This window comes from Anopheles moucheti, chromosome 2 (genome assembly GCF_943734755.1).
Source record: "Anopheles moucheti chromosome 2, idAnoMoucSN_F20_07, whole genome shotgun sequence".
NCBI classification, from domain to species: domain Eukaryota; kingdom Metazoa; phylum Arthropoda; class Insecta; order Diptera; family Culicidae; genus Anopheles; species Anopheles moucheti.
In genome coordinates this window covers 35550965-35568842 of record NC_069140.1, presented here as the reverse complement: position 1 = coordinate 35568842, position 17878 = coordinate 35550965, and the positions used below count along the sequence as shown (strand labels likewise).

Genomic DNA, 17878 nt, shown 5'->3' with positions numbered 1-17878 from the left:
TAGTCTGTGTTGCCTTTGCATTCGGTGTAGTACTGTGTGATTTTTCTTCAACTCGGTTGATTGAAGTACTCATCTTTTCTAGCCAAATTTGGCAATTTGCATATGTAGCACTGTGCTCAGAGTATTGCAAGCACATAGCTTTAGCTTCTCGCTTGGAAATGCCTTGTATTTCGGAGGGATTTTTCTCCATAATTGGTGTAATATTAATTGGTTCTGCTTTGGCACTTGAGTTATGAAGAACCGTTGAATTTCTATTTTACGTGCGATTGGCCAAGTACGTCGGACTGATGAATTAAATTGTCTCAATCATTCAATGTTTGCTTGATCAGCTGCAGCTTAATTTAACCGTCAATTGAATTGCTACGAATATTATTTTCTATCCACGGTGCCATATTGCGCACCAGTTTGACAATTCTGGGTCAAATTTATTTACATTCATAAATTACCAAAACACTAGCTCGATTAATGCTCTAAATTATCTATGGTATTCCATATAATGCCATCCACACATTTATTTTCAAATTAAAGCCTAAATTATGAATTTTTCTAATCACTCCCCATGTACTGACCCCGTCCACATTGAATTGACGTTTGTCATTTGCGCGGCTGCTTCAAGGTGTATTAATTCAGATACCTTGGTAGAAGAAATATACCTACATTCATATACCTTGGATAGATACGACACACATCATCGCTCGCACGGATTTTCGTTTCGTGGTGTCGTCGAGTAAATAATCTTCTCCGTCGCGGTCCGCAACATAACGCGAAAAACATCTGACTGCATCATCGGGAAGCAAAAAGGGAAAAGCAGTGTACGGGCAACACAGCGTTGTGCCAAGGCCAAAATACCTCGAAGCTCTATGCGAGCATCCAAAGACAACGTAAGGGGGTATCGTAATCAAACAGAAGTGAACCCAGCAGTGGTCACCGAACGGTTTGTGGCGGGGGTGCATGGTTGGTGAGACACAACGGGCAACGGAACCGTCAGCCCATCAAGAGGGCGGTGTGAATAATGAGGAAAAGTCTGTCCCTTTGCTGGTGAATTGGATGCAAGTGTAGTATTTTACATCAAGAGGGCAGGGGTACAGTCGTACAATACGAACCAATGTCTGTGCATGTGTAGGTGTGAATTTGTGTGCAAGTGTCCGCTGTTTTCTCGAGAATCGTGATATCCACAATAGTCGTCGTCGCCGTGTGCACGGAGCAGGAGGATATTCTAATCGATAGCAGCACCAACAGTAGAGAGTATAAAAAACAAGAGCAAAAGAGAGTTTGAATGAGAGAGAAAGAGAGACATCAAAAATAAAAAAAAACAATAGTGAAAAAATCCTATCGGATCTCACCCTGTGTCCGTGTTGATGTGTGTATGGTGTGTAAAAATTGTGTACGTGTGCACTAGTGCAGACAGCAGCAGGTGCGAACGGTGGTACGGATTTTAGAGCGAAATACACCACAAAACGGTGTTGATCAAGTGATTGTTTTTAATGTTTCTTCTTCTTCGTCGCGAACGGTAACCTTCGTTGACCGTGTTTTTTTCTTCTCCATTTTCACAAATTCGACACATTGGCAGCCATGTTCTAAAGGCGGTACGGGCAGTGTTTTAAACTAAGCAGTGCGTAAAGGAAAAGGTAGTAGTGAGAGTGTGAGAGAGCGAGGACACCGACCATCATCAGCAGCAGCAGCAGCTGTAGCGGTGCAAGCACAGGTGGAAGTGAAGAGAAGGCTATTTCGATCGAACGACACCGTTTTGGCCAGCCAGCAGCGTGAGCGAAACGGAGCATCCGAAAAGCACCTGCGACGTAGAGAGAGAGAGAGTGGGAAAGAGATAGAGGGTGAGAGGGAGCGAGTGGATTTTTGCATCCGTGAGAGAAAATTCCCGTCGAGAGGAAAAATCGTGAACACACAATAGCGCTTTTTTATTCCCAGTGAACTGCGCGCGCGAGAAGGGGTTTTTCTTTTCGCGTGCGTACCTCCGACTGTGTGCGTGTGTGTGTGTGTGTGTATGTGCGCGCGCGCGTGTGTGTGTGTAAAATCGTGCGTGCGTTTTTCGGTGTATTTGCCGTACGATTCTCGGGGTATTTCGGAAAAATCACCATCCGGCCGTACGTAGTCGTCGTCGCGGTTTTGGAGTGACCCCGGGACAGCAGGGCCGTAAATGGACGTGTAACGTTGGTGATAATTGAGGCGGAACAGGCGATTCCCGTCGTGCGAAAATATTACGTGTAAAGGCGCGGAGCCCCGGTTCGTGTGTGCGATTGTGTGTGGCTGTATTTCCGCTGTGTGTTTTTTTGCTGCCTCTACTTCACTCCATTCCGCCGTGGAGTTGTGATGTGAGAAAAAATAAAACAAGGTATTATTACATCGCTGCACACACATACACGCTGGCTGGTTTGAGCGACGTTTGCTGACGAACTGCGGAGGGGAGAAGGTTGTAACTGCCACTCTTGGGGGCTGCTGTATTGTGTACTTCGGAATCTCGGAACTGCTCGGAACGGCAAAGGTGAGCCATAGGCCGAGGGTTGGAGTACGGAAACGGTCAGCCGCGGACGCATAGAGTCAAATAGGGAAAATCAAGACATCTTTTCCTCAATTCTACTAACAGCAGCGAGCAGCAGTTTCACAGTCGCAGGAAGGACACATCAAAGGGAAACGGGAATCTTGAGAGATCCAGTGAGTACGGCAAACCGGAGCAGCCAAAGCAGCAAACCAGGATCGATCGATTATTGTGAAGAAGTCGTCCCTGCGAGAGGTGGGAATTTTTCGCCCCTGGTAAAGTGGACAAATTGTCCAACAAAAGAAACCCATCTCTAATATCCTGCCTTGACCATTTACTTTTGCAATATATACATATGTATGTATAGATATATACATATATTGCATACGTGTAATCATATCGTGTGGAAGCTGCTGTTGGGGATAAAATTTGCTGAGAAATAGAAAAAAAAACACGAAAGGGAGCGAGCAAACGTCAAAGAGATTGAGAGCGAACGAGAACAAGAGAGTGTAGAAGAAGAATTGCTGCTTCAGCACCATCACCATACCACTACCAACACCAGTTTTTTGTCATCCTTCGGTTGTCATTTCACATCTCTTGCGTGACAAAAATACAACAAAAAAAAATTGATCTGCTAGTGCACATCAGCAGCAGCAGCACAGGACTGTGAGAATCCAGCTGACAGCGGTTCATCAAGTATCCGCTTCCCTGCCACCCTCACCATCCGGGCCATCGGTACACAATTGTAGCAATAAAAGCAAGAATATCGATTAAATCGCGATTCCAAGGCGAAAGCAGGCGAAACGCTACCCCGATTGCATTACTTCACCTGTACATCTCTAGCGAAACACCTTATACATATATAGATATACATATAGCGATATTATATATTTCTTATATAATTGAACAAAAAGCAAACCCAGTTCGTTTATTCGTTGCGTTTGAAGGAAAGTGATCCGCGCATTAAAAGTAATTGATAGCAACCATGGGCAATAACGCTACATCCGCGAACAAGAAAGTAGATGCTGCCGAGAGTGTGCGGGAGTTTCTGGACCAAGCGAAGGAAGACTTCGAGGAGAAGTGGAAGCGCAATCCGACGAACACGGCCGCCCTCGATGATTTCGAGCGGATCAAAACACTCGGTACCGGGTCGTTCGGGCGCGTCATGATCGTACAGCACAAATCGACCAAGGATTACTACGCGATGAAGATCCTGGACAAACAGAAGGTGGTCAAGCTGAAGCAGGTCGAGCATACGCTGAACGAGAAGCGCATCCTGCAGGCGATCTCGTTCCCATTTCTGGTCAGTCTCAAGTTCCACTTCAAGGACAACTCCAACCTGTACATGGTGCTGGAGTATGTGCCGGGCGGCGAGATGTTTTCCCATCTGCGTAAGGTGGGTCGCTTTTCCGAACCGCACTCGCGTTTCTACGCCGCCCAGATTGTGCTGGCGTTCGAATATCTGCACTATCTCGACCTGATCTACCGTGATCTGAAGCCGGAAAATTTGCTGATCGATTCCCAGGGTTACCTGAAGGTGACCGATTTTGGGTTTGCCAAGCGGGTTAAGGGCCGAACCTGGACGCTGTGCGGTACGCCCGAATATCTGGCGCCCGAGATCATTCTGAGCAAGGGCTACAATAAGGCGGTCGACTGGTGGGCGCTCGGTGTGCTGGTGTACGAGATGGCGGCCGGCTATCCGCCGTTCTTCGCCGACCAGCCGATACAGATCTACGAGAAGATCGTCAGCGGCAAGGTGCGCTTCCCGTCGCACTTCGGCTCGGAGCTGAAGGATCTGCTTCGTAACCTGCTGCAGGTCGATCTGACCAAGCGCTACGGCAACCTGAAGGCGGGCGTGAACGACATCAAGGGGCACCGATGGTTCGCCTCGACCGACTGGATCGCGGTGTTCCAGAAGCGCATCGAGGCGCCGTTCATACCGCGCTGCAAGGGTCCAGGCGACACGAGCAACTTTGACGACTACGAGGAGGAAACGTTGCGCATCTCTAGCACCGAGAAGTGCGCCAAGGAGTTTGCCGAGTTCTAAAAAGGGGGTGTACCCGGCTGTTACAACAAAGCGGGATGATATCAGGACCGTTTTTTGGCTGCTACCACTACTGTTACACTACTTCTATTAGTGCTATTATTACCTACCTATCACTACCATTGTCAGCACTATATGGAGCCTTCATCTCACTCATCACCCAACAATCTTCCGTTGTTTGAGCTGTGCGATTGGAATGTGATTGGGCACTGCAGGAAGAGCACACGGAAAGCAAGATTAGAACATTACACCCTACCCCATTTGGTCGACTGGCTTTGCATATCTGACCTGGTTTTTGGAGAACATTTGGAGAAAATCGCTTCGTTCGCATCGTCCTCTTGCGTGAGGATGCACAGTCGTCCTCGCACTTGGTCCCTGTTTGCATATTCCCGACCCTCTGGCTACTGCACGCTGACGCTGTTACTTCCATCATGAGTGTCAACCGACCAAAGCGCCATCTGGTGATTGTTGGTATGGTAATCGGCAGATCTGCTTGGATTATACTATAAATCCTCGCAAACAGTATCGGATCAACCATTGTTCCAGCATCCAAAGCCCCTCTTTTCATCTTCACCAATCAAATGTGCTGCGATCTCATGTGTAGTAAAAGGCATTCATCATCATCCTTCGCAACCTCGCCAAATTGTGGTAGCAGCAGGAGCAGCAGTCATTAGTGGCGCCATCTAGTTGCTGGGGAGTGTAGCGTGGGTTAGCGACTTTTATGGCAAAAGCATGCAAAGAGGATAATCGGGATAGATTTTGGGCACAGCTGCGTAGCAAGGAATCTGTTATAGGGGAAGAACTCAAAGTGCACAGATCCCTCAGAACGTGATCGATTATCAGGTGTGCGTGTGTGTGTGCGTGCGTGCGTGAAGATCTTCGAAGTACATTATCATTCATGCACATATATCCCTCTGCCCATCCATCTCCATTATCCTTCCAGCTAACATCCACTTCCTACAAATACACACTTTCTCTGTCTCTCGCATACACATGCACACGCATATGCGTACATATTTGAGCATCTCGATACGATAAAAATGCGCAATGACAAACAGAGAAGAACAGGGAAAAAAACCTGACGAAATTCGGCACACGTTCGGCTCGCTCTCGCTACTGATAGTATCAAGTAATATTTAATGAAAAAAAAACCATGCAGCTAATTTGATACAAGTTCGAACGGAGAGGGCGTACAGCAAGATAGCAAGGTTCCAAATTAAATCATTGCCATTCGTTCCCCCTTCCGCCGCGTGCACACTCGTGGCAACCTACCTGTTCCTGGGGAAAGGTGGTGCACAAACCCCAGCACTACAACGCTACCCGATCCCCCACAGTACGCGCGACAATTCTAAAGCAAATGTTAACCGACTTTGCAGCAATATATCATCGCCAACGATGAGAGGCAGGCAGAAGACCCGCGTGTGCGCACGTGCTAACTAGATCTTTGCGAAATAGCTAAGTAAAGCGTTTATGTTACTTGTAACGTGTGCGCCACGTGCGTGTGTGGGTGTGTGCGTACATTGATAGCAGCAAAAACTAGAAGGAATCTATTTCCCCCAGCATTATGACAAGGAATTTCAATGATAGATATGATCGGAAGTTTTGATTATCGTACAACAACACCCGGTGACTCCTTTCGGGAGAGGAGTGAGAGAGCACCCCCTTGCAATAATAGGGAACACGGAAATGGCACAGATCGGCAGGAACACATTCCAAACCAGTGCGAGACAAATGGAAGAGTTTCTAGAGTGTGTGGCAACACAGTGGGTGAATGGGGGCAATCGATGCAACCTCCCCCTCCGTTCATATACGTCGTCCGAGTGCCGGGGCGACAGAATTTCATTTTCGGTATTTATTTTAATTATTGATTCGGCATCATACACCTGCCCTCCCCCTGATTAACAATGCCAATCAGGTAAAGACTATTAGTATACACACGTACACAAACACGCGCGCGCACACATACACATACTACCGCACTCGCAACACACACACACACATCCCTCTCTATGTGTGTCTGTATGTGTTTGTGTGTGTGTGTGTATGTATTCTCCAGCAAATACGTCTTTTCGGACGTTTTGGAGGTTTAGATAATCTTATATTGCGTACTGATTATGTGCCGCAACACGCATCCCCCGTACATAGTGGTAACGGCGTTGGCAGCGAGACAAAAACAATGGATAGAAAGGCCGAAAGATTGAGGTGGGCGCGAGACCTTTTAATGGTACATTAGGCAAAACAAAGTGAGTACTGAGGCGAATGAAATTAGTATTTATAAAAGCTGCATCATTTTACACTGGGATGACCAATGATCGATCGAACCGAGAATGGGGGAATTTGCAAAAAAAAGGGGCGCGCGCGCCCGCGCGAATGTATCAACGGGGGAAGAAGATCCCCAACGAGGTAGTACGAGATAGATTTTTTTTTTTTACTTTTCGGGTTATTTTGTTTTTCCTCCCTCTTTTGCGATTACGGTGCGAATGCGCTGCGAGACAAGCAATGGATTAGCAAAGGACTCCACTCTCACATATATACATATATAATTATATAATGATAAACACATCCCGCACCACCGAGGCGTGGGCGAATGGACACAATCTCAACACACAATACCACATCACATTGCCCCTTTACATACCGCACCGAAACACGAACACACACATACACACGATCCATTACATGCGAAAGATTATGTAGCCCTCAGAAGTGTACACCAAATAATGTAAACGCAACGCAGATAGCAATGTTAAACGGAATGTCACATGATGTGTGTCGTAGGAGGCTACGATGGCTGGGTAATGGTGAAGCTGCAACGGGGATAGCTAAAAGGGCAAAAGATATTCCATAGTATGCCGGTTCTGGCTCCGCAAAGAGACCCCTATCTTATAGGGGGGAATGAATGATGATGATAAGGCGCGCGTGGTGATCTTGAGATGATCGTGTTGAGAAGAGCAAACGGAACCAGTAGCCGCTGCAATCGGTCGTCGTAAAATCATCCCATCACGTGCCAGACGATGGAGGTTGGATTGCCGTACAGCGCGGAGCATACAAGCACAGATGGCAGAACAGAATAAAACGGACGGACCAGGCGAAACGGCAGATGCGCGGGCACGATCGGTATGAAGGACGGCCGGAACACGAGGCGGACACACGATAGTTACACGAAACCCAGGACACATTTTTGAAATCAGGTGAGTAGTGATCAATCGGGGGTTGCGCAGTAATGCAGGGTTTGGGCGTGGGAAGGGTTCGGATAGCCGAAAGGTTATTAATTTAATTCCTGGGCCAAGTACGCCCACCATCATTTGTCCAAATTACGCGTCCATATGGCCAGTATGGGTTGGTTTAGCAAAAAAAAAATATACTGAAATGAGCAGTTGAAAAAGAATACATCTCTGCATTTTACGTACACTTCCCGCGGCCTATACGCTGCAGTACACGGGCATCGCGCACTGGTTGTGTGATCGTTATGCCAAAAAAGGATACCGTCTCGTGGCGTGGAACACACATACGCACACCCGTTCCACCAGTCTTATGAACCATTTCGCGCCACGATTGGGTAAAAGGCCACCGCCCTTACACACAGACGATACACGGTCCCCCGGACACGGTGCGATCTGTGTGTGACACGACTGGTTCTGTCGATCGTCGTCCTCCGGTCGGTACACATTTCTTCTTCTCCTGCACTTGTTCCCGCACTAGAGACAGTAAGAAAGGGAGCGAAAGAGACGGTGCACACATTCGAATGGGATCATCTGAACATTCCCGCAACGGGGTTGACACGGGGAGGATGCTGAGCCCGCGGTCGGTTGCGCTTAAGTGACATGAATCTTGATTTTTATATGGTACGGCTGTGTGTGCAGCCGGTATGCAGGCGGTTTGGAAACTGGTTTGCTGGGTGGAACGAGACCAGTGTGCTGCAGCGGCGTGTGCACAGCAATATTACGTGACCGATCGGTGCAATCACCACACATTCAATTCGCTAGCAAGTTTTTTTTTTTTTAGTTGAAGGCAGTCTTAAAATAAGGTCTACTGTCATCTTAACGGTTTGTTGGAACTGATAGTTTTCAGTTTTGTCACACTTGTTTTTGCCGTAGCCGTATTTGTTTGTAGCTTATTACTGATGCGTGGCTTTCGAGACAGCAAATTCTCTGCGACCTTTTTAAATGATTTGCAAAGCACAGTAATTTTACCATCAGGTCATCGTAGCGAGCGAGTAGTTTGTAAATGGCACAATTGATGTCTTAGAATCAATGGGGGTAGTAGGGAATTTTCTGGAAGTGGTCAGAAATGCAATAACCTTTAATACAGTCATTTCCCGAGTTACGCGAATAGTGCGTGCCAAAGAAATTCGCGCAACTAGAATTTTTGCGTAAGTCGAGATCCTTTTATAATATCGTTTATATTTGGAATTGAGGGATCGAATACATCTTTTCACGTTACATATTTCTACAATCATTTCAATTATAGGAGTCAAATTTTACCAAAGTTTTATAATAGTAAAATTGTTCCTATGCATTGGTGGTTCTAAGAAATTGGATAAGTTTGCTTTAACGCTAGAAATACGAGAATGAGGAAATTGCGCTTATGTTAATGTCCCGAGTTTTTCATTAAATTCCTTACAATGTTGTACACATTTTAACTAATATGATCTTGTACATTTAATTTTAGAGATATGTTTCATCTGGCGAGCGGAAACATTACACTTTGTTTCGTGAATCTGTTCAGTAGTCTATCTGTGTTCATTGGATTAGACTAATCATCATTTGCTGTAGGTGAACGAACACTGTAACACCTTAAGAATTGATCTCCTGCATACATTACTACGTCTCACAAGTAGTAAAATGTAAAGCGAGGAAGGACGATCGGAATAGGAATGTTAAGATGGTAGTTTTAACACAATTTCAACAAACATTAGTTGTATAGCAGAGGACATTAAATAGTGCAAAAGAACAGCATCTTCCTACTTTACTGTCACCTTTATTCTGACCCATAGCAATGCATTAGTTTACATGTGATTGAATGTTGCTAAGTGTGTCCTCGTATTGAAAAGGGCACTACACATTTCCATTTGCAGTCCGATTAATCGGCTCGATGCGGTAACCGACATTATAAGGAAGCGTGTTTATTTGCCTGCATTTGTGGTGGTTTATTTAGGGCCTATGTAGGAACATTGAAGGACAACGTTTGGTGGCTTATGTTCGCTAGTTAAACAATGCACAAAACCCTATCCGGTTTCTTCACTTTTGAAAATAGGATTGCGAATAAAGAATAGAAAATTAAAAAAACGAATAGGTTATTTAAACCTTTCTGCCGAATGCGCCGCTCTCTTTCTCTTTGGGCGGCAAGCCTATAACAAACATTGCGGCATATATGTCAGCAGACCGGCCGCGAGTGTGTGTTGTCGGTCCGGTTGCTTTTGCCGTCCCGTTGCCTATCCAAATCGAGCGCAAGGACACATTTCGTTTTGCCGTACATAATTTTAGTCGATATTTTTGTACTCCACGGTACAGTGTGTTGGTCGTGTTTTTTTTTTGCCATTTTGCAAGACTCCGGATCTCGGGGTTTTTATGATACAAAAACGTGTAACTGACGTTAGTCGCGTTTGACGCCACGCCAAGTCGAGAAGACGCTTGGTCCAGGTTTGGATTTATTAAACAGGGAAAGATGCAAAAACCAAAACAGTGAAGCAGAAAAAAAGCACAGTTGCCGCTTTGGCTTGGGCCGGCACGGTTTGGTGGCAAAATTTGAATACCGCTCTAGAGGTGATGAGTGGTATTATTAGATGGTGGCACTACTACTCCCGGAATGTTCTAAAAGCCCCCCGGGCAGGGGAATGGATGTGCTAACAGGAGCAGCACCAGTGAGATGAAAGAACACACTCACTGTTCGCTCCAAGCAGCGACCGTAAGGCAGAGCAAAGGCACACATCCGCACCGAGTTTTGCCACTTACGTAAGCAATGTCTTTTCTGTCGCAGAACCGCTAAGTATCGCAGAACCGCTGAAGTTCCCCCGCGGCCACTGCGTGCGTTTCTCGTCGTAGCGTAGTGGCGCGTTGCTGCGTGCGAGTAGAAAAGAAAGGTGACCGGGGCTTGTCCGGTTCCAATTCTCCTCCTCCACCGTCATCGTCGCACTCCCCACGATCCCTCCGGTCTGATGTCTGATTAGGCAACAGAGAACACATTGTCGGGGGTATACCGTTCTGTATCGCCCGTGTACCCCAGAGTGTAGTGCTCAATTTTCTAAGACTCCACTCTAAGCGCTTCTTACTGCTCCGAAAGGGCCTCAGACATACTCACGCTCGGCGCGTTTCCTCCAATTGAGGCGATGCCAAGCGATCCAAAAGGAAATGCGATGCGAAGTGTATTAGCGAAAACCGGTGCTGGGTGTTGGGCCTGGTGTGTTCCGAGAGAGCGAGAGCGAAGAAGCGCCAATGTTGGTCGTGAGATTTAGCAGAGCAATTCAACCCCGAGCTCGAGCAGATAACTGAACCATCCTCCAATTGTGGAGAGTGATGGAACCATCGGGCACGGAATGAAGACATTTGTCCGCGTGTGTTTCATATCATACCGGAGAGGTGTGATATTCTTCGCATGCTATTAATACGCGCACCCTCCGTCCCGCTTTGTGCAGGTTCCGCTGTCCTCCGATACCCTCCACGCGCAAGGGACACTTGTTCAACTTCAACGGGGGCTGCCCCCGATAAAGGTAGTGCGAGTGTTGGCTCGCAGTGTTGGCCTTATCATAATTAATCATTGACACATTTAACAAGCGTTTCGTTTCCTTCCCTGCTGCAAGATTGCAATGATTGAAGCTGTTTGGGACGAATTTATGATATTGCTAGAATGCTTCGTTTTGTAACAGGTGTTATCACGTGTTTTTTTTTTGTTTTTCGTTCAGCTCAGAACGCAGAGAGAGAGAGAGAGAGGAATCGGAACTAACATTTTTCTTTCTTTTTTAGTGGAACAGAACTACTGGTCTGTGGCTGTGTGTCAGGGTACGGTTGTGATTACAGATGCGATTTGTAGGCAAATTTCAAGTTGCTCGAATGGTTACAGATCGGTACGGAGAGCAGTGGGGAGTTGGGGAGTTGTTGCGGGACATGTTGACGCCGGCTTCAACCTTACCCCTACCCCTTATTACCGACGACCGTGTTGAAGCATCCAACGTGTACACACCGTTGTAGGGTTGGGGAGGACAAAAAAAACACGATGCTCGTAACCGTAACGACCGACCATTACGACCGTAAAAGACTGTGACCGGAGAAGCGTTGCGGCTACCCCTAGTGTTGACAGTAGTAGCAGCAGCAGCAGCAGCAGCAGCAGCTTCCATATGAGATATCAGGTTTCTGATAATGCAGGACGCTTGTAGACACGAAAGATTGAAAGATTCAGTAGACGCAAGAGAACGCAAGAGATAAGAATACAGAGACATAGAGAGTTCGCAGCTGGTCTCACACATCAAGAGCCCGTTGAAGGGCAAGGGAAAGGAGTTCACCAGCACACGGCAGGCGAGCAGAAGCGATAACACTGCCGGCCCCGCTTTGGATGGATGAAAATTGTGCGCTCAGGTGCGCTCACGTGAGAAAAGATCTAAAAGAAAGAGATGATACGTGTGTGTTGGGGATGCTGCTGACCCACAATGCCGTCCTCGAACGCCAGGGCACCGGCAACAGGGTGTTCTCCCTCGGCTCGGGTGTGTCTATGTGTGGATGTTGTGGGTTTTAAAAATCAATCCGTGTATGTACGGACGGGCGGGCGCCCGTATTCGCGCCACCCGGTCGTATGTGGCGTTGTGTGTTCGGGCGAAACGCGTATGTATCACAGTGAGACGACAGTGACGACGACGTAAGGCCCACTGTCGTGCACAAACCCGACGTAAATGGATGAGTTTTGGCGGATGAGGCGAAGGTGAGAAAAGGGGATAGGGATGGGCTGCTTCGAGTACACCACACTGTGCCACACTCCGCGAACACAAAACTGTGTAAAATTTTGCCACTGCATAACACGGGAATATGACGGTGGCCTCCATGCAAGCCGCCGTTTGCCCACTCTGGTTCTTTTTCGGTCGATTTCCAACCCCATCCCGCTATCCGTTTTGCTGCCCGTTCCATTGTCCGGATTGTTCGTGTGTTAGCATGGGACTCGCCGTGCAATTTATGCAGGCGCACACAACAGTCCGTACACCTCAATGGTACGTGTCTATCGTATCCAATTGATGGAAGAGGTTCTCGCCGGGTACTCTTCTTCTTGCCACGCTTCTGCTGAAGGGTGTGCACTAAACACACCTGCCGCAACTGCTGCCCCCCATCCGTCCACTCTACACACTCCCTTCCGAAAGGGGGCGAAAAAAAGAGGAACAATCATCATCACGGTTGATGGGGCGACGGCGGTCATAAAATAAAATGTTTATTTGCTAAATATTGGCACGGTCTTATCTGTCAGCAGTTGATAAAACAGATTAACCCGGGAAGTGTATGTTCCGCGCACGGTTGCCATCATCGTGCACTTTTGACAGATAGGCAGTATGCTGCAGTCCCCTGTCCTGTCCTATCGGAGTGGCAATTGAACCACAAAATATGGCATATGTATGTGGCAAAGTATTACCGTCATCGAACATCCTCTAGCTGCTACTAGTACGCAAGGGGTACCACAAGGGGGCAGCCCTATCAAACGGGCGGATTGAAAAGATTAGCCAAACTACTACCTGCAAAGATTAAAACGATCCGGTATCTTCATTTCGAGAATTTGTCGTAATTAGCTCACTGGTGCTGTTGAATTCGGACAACAACGGGCCGCGTCCGTTGAGTCGAAAAACAATAATTTACATTTTTACATTTGTCCCGAAGCGTGTTGGTGCGTTGGGCGAATGAATGGCGGCGGTATGTCGTGATAAAAGAGCCAGCATATAAACGGGATGTGATTAAATCGCTCGCTCTTCATCTGTACTACCATCCTTTAGCGAACCGCCACTGGCTTTCCTGTCCGGGGGCCAATACGATGATCCATGCTGCTGATGATGTTGATGATAATGGTAGCCTTTTCGTTGGCAACTGTCGTATGCTCATGCTTTCTCTGTCCACTCTATCGGCCTCAACCCAGCTGGCACTCGGTCTATGGCGTACGGTTAGTCAGTTTAGTAAAATTGTAACAAACGTCCCAACCCCACTGTTTGACGCGCCATGCCTTCGAGGTCTCCCTTCGTCCGTTTTGTGTACGTTCAGTTACGCCTGACACATTATCCAATAACGAATGTGCCATGGAAGACGACAGGCGCAAAATATGGAGTGTGTACGCCTTGCCCGTGCCACTGGACAGAATCATCGGAGGGTTCGGAATGGAGCTTTTTCCCCCCACCGTACAGTGCGGTCCGTTTGACCGTGGATCGTTGTGTTTGAGGGTAGGATAAAAATTAAAGAAAGATACGACACGGCGACCTATTTGAAATACAAGCAGTACGAACTTGACAGTTCTTCTGCCCTCTCGACCCTCGAACCGTCCCCAACATGAGAGAGTGTGTCTGTGTGTGCATTTGTTACAGATGGCTTTGCCAACGTAACTGCACACAGCATTGGAACGAGTAGACCGACACGAAGCGGAGGTACTGAGTCCCCGAATGGCAGTAATAAATGGTCTGTGCTTCGTTGCGGGGTCACGACAATGATTTTTTGTCCACATATCATCCGGCTTATCATGGTCTTTTGGATGTTTGGATGGTTGGAAGTTGCAGCGTTCATCTTCAGTTGGATCTTGGGTTTTTCGATGTATTCCGATCAAGATAATGCTTCTGCTCCGGGACACGTGTTGACCACGCAAAAAAGCTTAACAAAACGCGCTTCACATTAATGGTTTATTGGATTTTAGATTTGCTTTAGAATTTATTTTTATTATCCATGAAAAACGGCCAGAGGCCGTTTTGTTTAAATCTTTTGGAAGCTTTACCTGAAGTATATCTTACATTATTAACTTCGAGATATTTCATTCTCCGAACGGCGAAAGGGCACCATAACCCGAGTATACTCTTGCGACATTTAGCATTTGCCAAATAAGGAAACAATAAACATCATAAACCCATAGCATATAGCATTTATTATAGCGCAATTTTTCTTTCCTTCTCATTGCAGACTCAAAGCTCTTCCGACTGACGCGTGGTGTGGTGTGCGTGCAACGCATCAACAAGTTCATCAACAACCACACCGAGTGATAGCTCTGTATTAGGGGGTGGTGGTATTTTATCGTTACCTATCCTGTTAGCTCGAACCGCACTACACCTTGCTGCAACTATCACCGCTGGATCTGGCCGAGATCACTCTTTTCCCACTCCGGATAATGCCTTCACTTCCCCCTCCCCGTATCGGCAACAACCGTTCCCGGATTTCTGATTATTTTATCGGTTGACGGTAGATGTTATGGTGTGTAGGGAAACAGAAAACAAAACAAATCCACACAAAAAATTAAGGCTATACAGCAAACCAGTCTCAAGCCAGGGGAAGCCTTAGCTTTGCGTAACACACATAACTAAAGTACTAACGTTCTTGTTTTGTTTCGCGGTTCTGTTGCTGCTAGTGCATATATGCAAAACAGACCATAATATCAACAACTGACAGCAACAAAACAGAGTGTGCCCGTGCAGCTAAGCTAACACCGTGTTTCGGTTGACGCGCGAAACACGAAAATAAATAGGCAAATCTTTTCACACAGGGTGAAGCATTGTAAGATGGAAGCAGGAACCAAAAAAAAAAACGTAGAAAACGGAAGAAAACTAACTTGAGCATAAAACAAAGTGTATGCAAGTAAAGCTGTCGAACGCGCTCGTTCTCACCCCCCGCATGAGTGGAAATTTTGAAAAGAAAATAATAGGAACAAAGTCAAATATGAATTAATCAAGCTATGTATTATGGTAATAATTTACTCAAATGAGTATGAGAATTGAATCGTGTGTCATGTACACGGGGACCCGGGTACGGTATTAGGAATGTTTTTTTTTATTTTAACTATTTTTGTTTGTTTTTGTTCGTTGTTCTCCAATCCCGGCAAACGATCGGGATGTGTTGCGCGTATTGGCAGGGCGTGATGCGTAAGTTGCGCAACAAGTTTTCGGGAATAAAACAATGATATCTTTACGTTAATATGTCGCGCGCAATCATAGATGAATATTCGGTGTAACCACGTCTTTTTCCCCCTGAGCAAGCGAAACTAAAAGTGTAACAATGATGATGTAAGTCAGCGAGTGTGAAACCACAGCACTAACAGCAGTAAACTCACCAAACACTCCCAAAACTAAATAACCTGTTAGCTATTGGCGCAGCCGGGCGAGTGTTTAATCGTAAACAAAAGCAAACGACAGTAAGAAACAGAAGAAAAAATGCTCTTACATACAAAAAATGCGCCCAAATCCTGCAAATAAAAAGCAAAGCAAAGAAAATCTGTAGCGAATGTAACGAGTAAAGCGGCGAGTAAGCGGTGTGTGTGTGTGGTGTACGAGAAGAGGGGGAAAAGCACACGATAAAAACAACAACACGTGTAATGAGCGAGTAAACCCATTCAGCTTTATCGTAAATTATTTTAGAAATAATATTTTTAAAGAAACAAAACAAAGTAAACAAGTAAAAGAAATACGATCACCAATCGGACAATGCGAAGGGAAAAAAAGGGGCAACAAATACGGAAAAGGGCCATTCGTGGAAAGCAGGGGGCGGGTGTTAGTGAGGATTTGGAAGACAAACTCGTTGGAGATCAAATCAAGTAAAAAACAAACACGCAACACATATAGAAATTTACAAAGTAAAAGAAGAAAACAAAAGAAAACACACTCATACCCACACGTACACACAAAACCCCCTATGCTTGCAATGGCTTGCAATCATTCGTTCGGTATATCCAAAATAATTTTAGCGTGGTTGTAAACTACTTTGGCTGTATATATTACTTTAACGATGAATGAACGTGTTTAAATCTAATGACATATTATCTAAATATATAAATATATAATCTAATAATGTATTGGATGTAGTTTGTGATACAGAAACAAAAAAAAAGAAACAAAATACAAGAAGAAGAAAAAAACCCAGTCAAAGAGAAAATGGTATAAAACAAAAAAAGAAATACACACGTAAATGCGAGATGTGCGCGAGCAGTAAGTTGAAGTATATAATAAAAAAAGGAGGAAGAAAAACAAACAAACAAACAAAAATCGATGAAAAACACAAGAAGAATGAAAAATCCTTTTTTATAAATATCAACAATCTGTTTGCGATAGTTGTGGCTGATTTAATTTATGAATAAAATTAATCATTGGTGAACGCGCGTTCGTTTTTTTTTGTGTGTGTTTGTGTGCGGTTTTCGATAACGTTGTTGTCTATCGGTGCAACACTGCTGCGCGCCCCCTTGTCAGCTGGGTCGTTGCATCGACGTTTTCGAATGATGACTGAGTGATCCAGAACGAAGGTCGGTTAGATTAGTACCATGCAACCAACATGCCCGGGCTAGAGCGTGCTGATAGGCGTGTTAGCTCATTTCGATGGGAAATTACTAATTGTTCGATGCGGTTATGCATTAACTAAAGCTTTGTGCGTATGCGTAGCACATTCCACCAATGCACCCACTGCTTAATTCCAAGGAAAGCTTAATTTCGTTAGATATAAAATCGCTACCGCTATAGAGCAATGTTAAATGGCGTAGAAACAATTGTTCTCTATAGAAATTTGTATTCTCTCATGTGTTTGATTCTCTGTGCAATTTGATAGAAGCTTATATTTTAAGTATTGTTCAGTTATTTTACACTGGAATAAGGAAATGCTGCACAAAATTGAAATGTTTGATAGATTTTATAATGAAAAGCGGTTATGTACTGAGTATATAGTTTGCAGGAATATAGCGACGAGTTGAGCTGTGCCGGTACCCGAAGGACGTGAACACCGCTCAGCATACGACGATACGGATAAAGAGCAGTACAATAGATGTTAATATCACATATCACATATATCAGCAGATTGACTCGCGGTACTGTTTGTCTCCCACATTCCCACATTCCCACATGGTTATTCTTCTTCTTGATGACAATCTTTGTGGGGGGATAACAGAGAGCAAAATGGAAAGAATTAATCACCGTTAGTGTTTAGTGTCCAGCTTACAAGCGCTACAGGAGCACACGTAGTGGAGGATCAATCCCCTTGGAGGCCCAGGGCGGAATTATAGTTGGGGCCTCTAATTTTAAAAACGATGAAGGTGGGGGGCTTGAAATGATCTGCAACCACATTTGTCCACTTTTCCTATGATAGTCTGTCCGGTGCAAGAGTCGGTTTCTGTCGCGCGTCGATCGATCGATCCGCAAAACATCT

General features: G+C 45.7%; 1 protein-coding gene across 3 annotated transcripts; it reads left to right on the top strand.

The window, feature by feature from the left end:
• Nucleotides 1–688: 688 nt before the first annotated feature.
• On the top strand, nucleotides 689–16844 carry LOC128310902 (cAMP-dependent protein kinase catalytic subunit 1). Of its 3 annotated transcripts, none has more exons than XM_053047654.1 (3): nucleotides 689–1414; nucleotides 1571–7729; nucleotides 14663–16844. In XM_053047654.1, exon 2 carries the CDS (start codon nucleotides 3480–3482, stop codon nucleotides 4539–4541), a length of 1062 nt encoding a protein of 353 aa, XP_052903614.1. In that variant the 5' UTR covers nucleotides 689–1414; nucleotides 1571–3479; the 3' UTR covers nucleotides 4542–7729; nucleotides 14663–16844. The 3 variants fall into 3 exon arrangements, with proteins under 3 accessions (XP_052903614.1, XP_052903613.1, XP_052903612.1); XM_053047653.1 differs by having other exon boundaries at nucleotides 689–2500; nucleotides 2603–7729; XM_053047652.1 differs by having other exon boundaries at nucleotides 689–7729.
• The last annotated feature ends 1034 nt before the right edge of the window (nucleotides 16845–17878 follow it).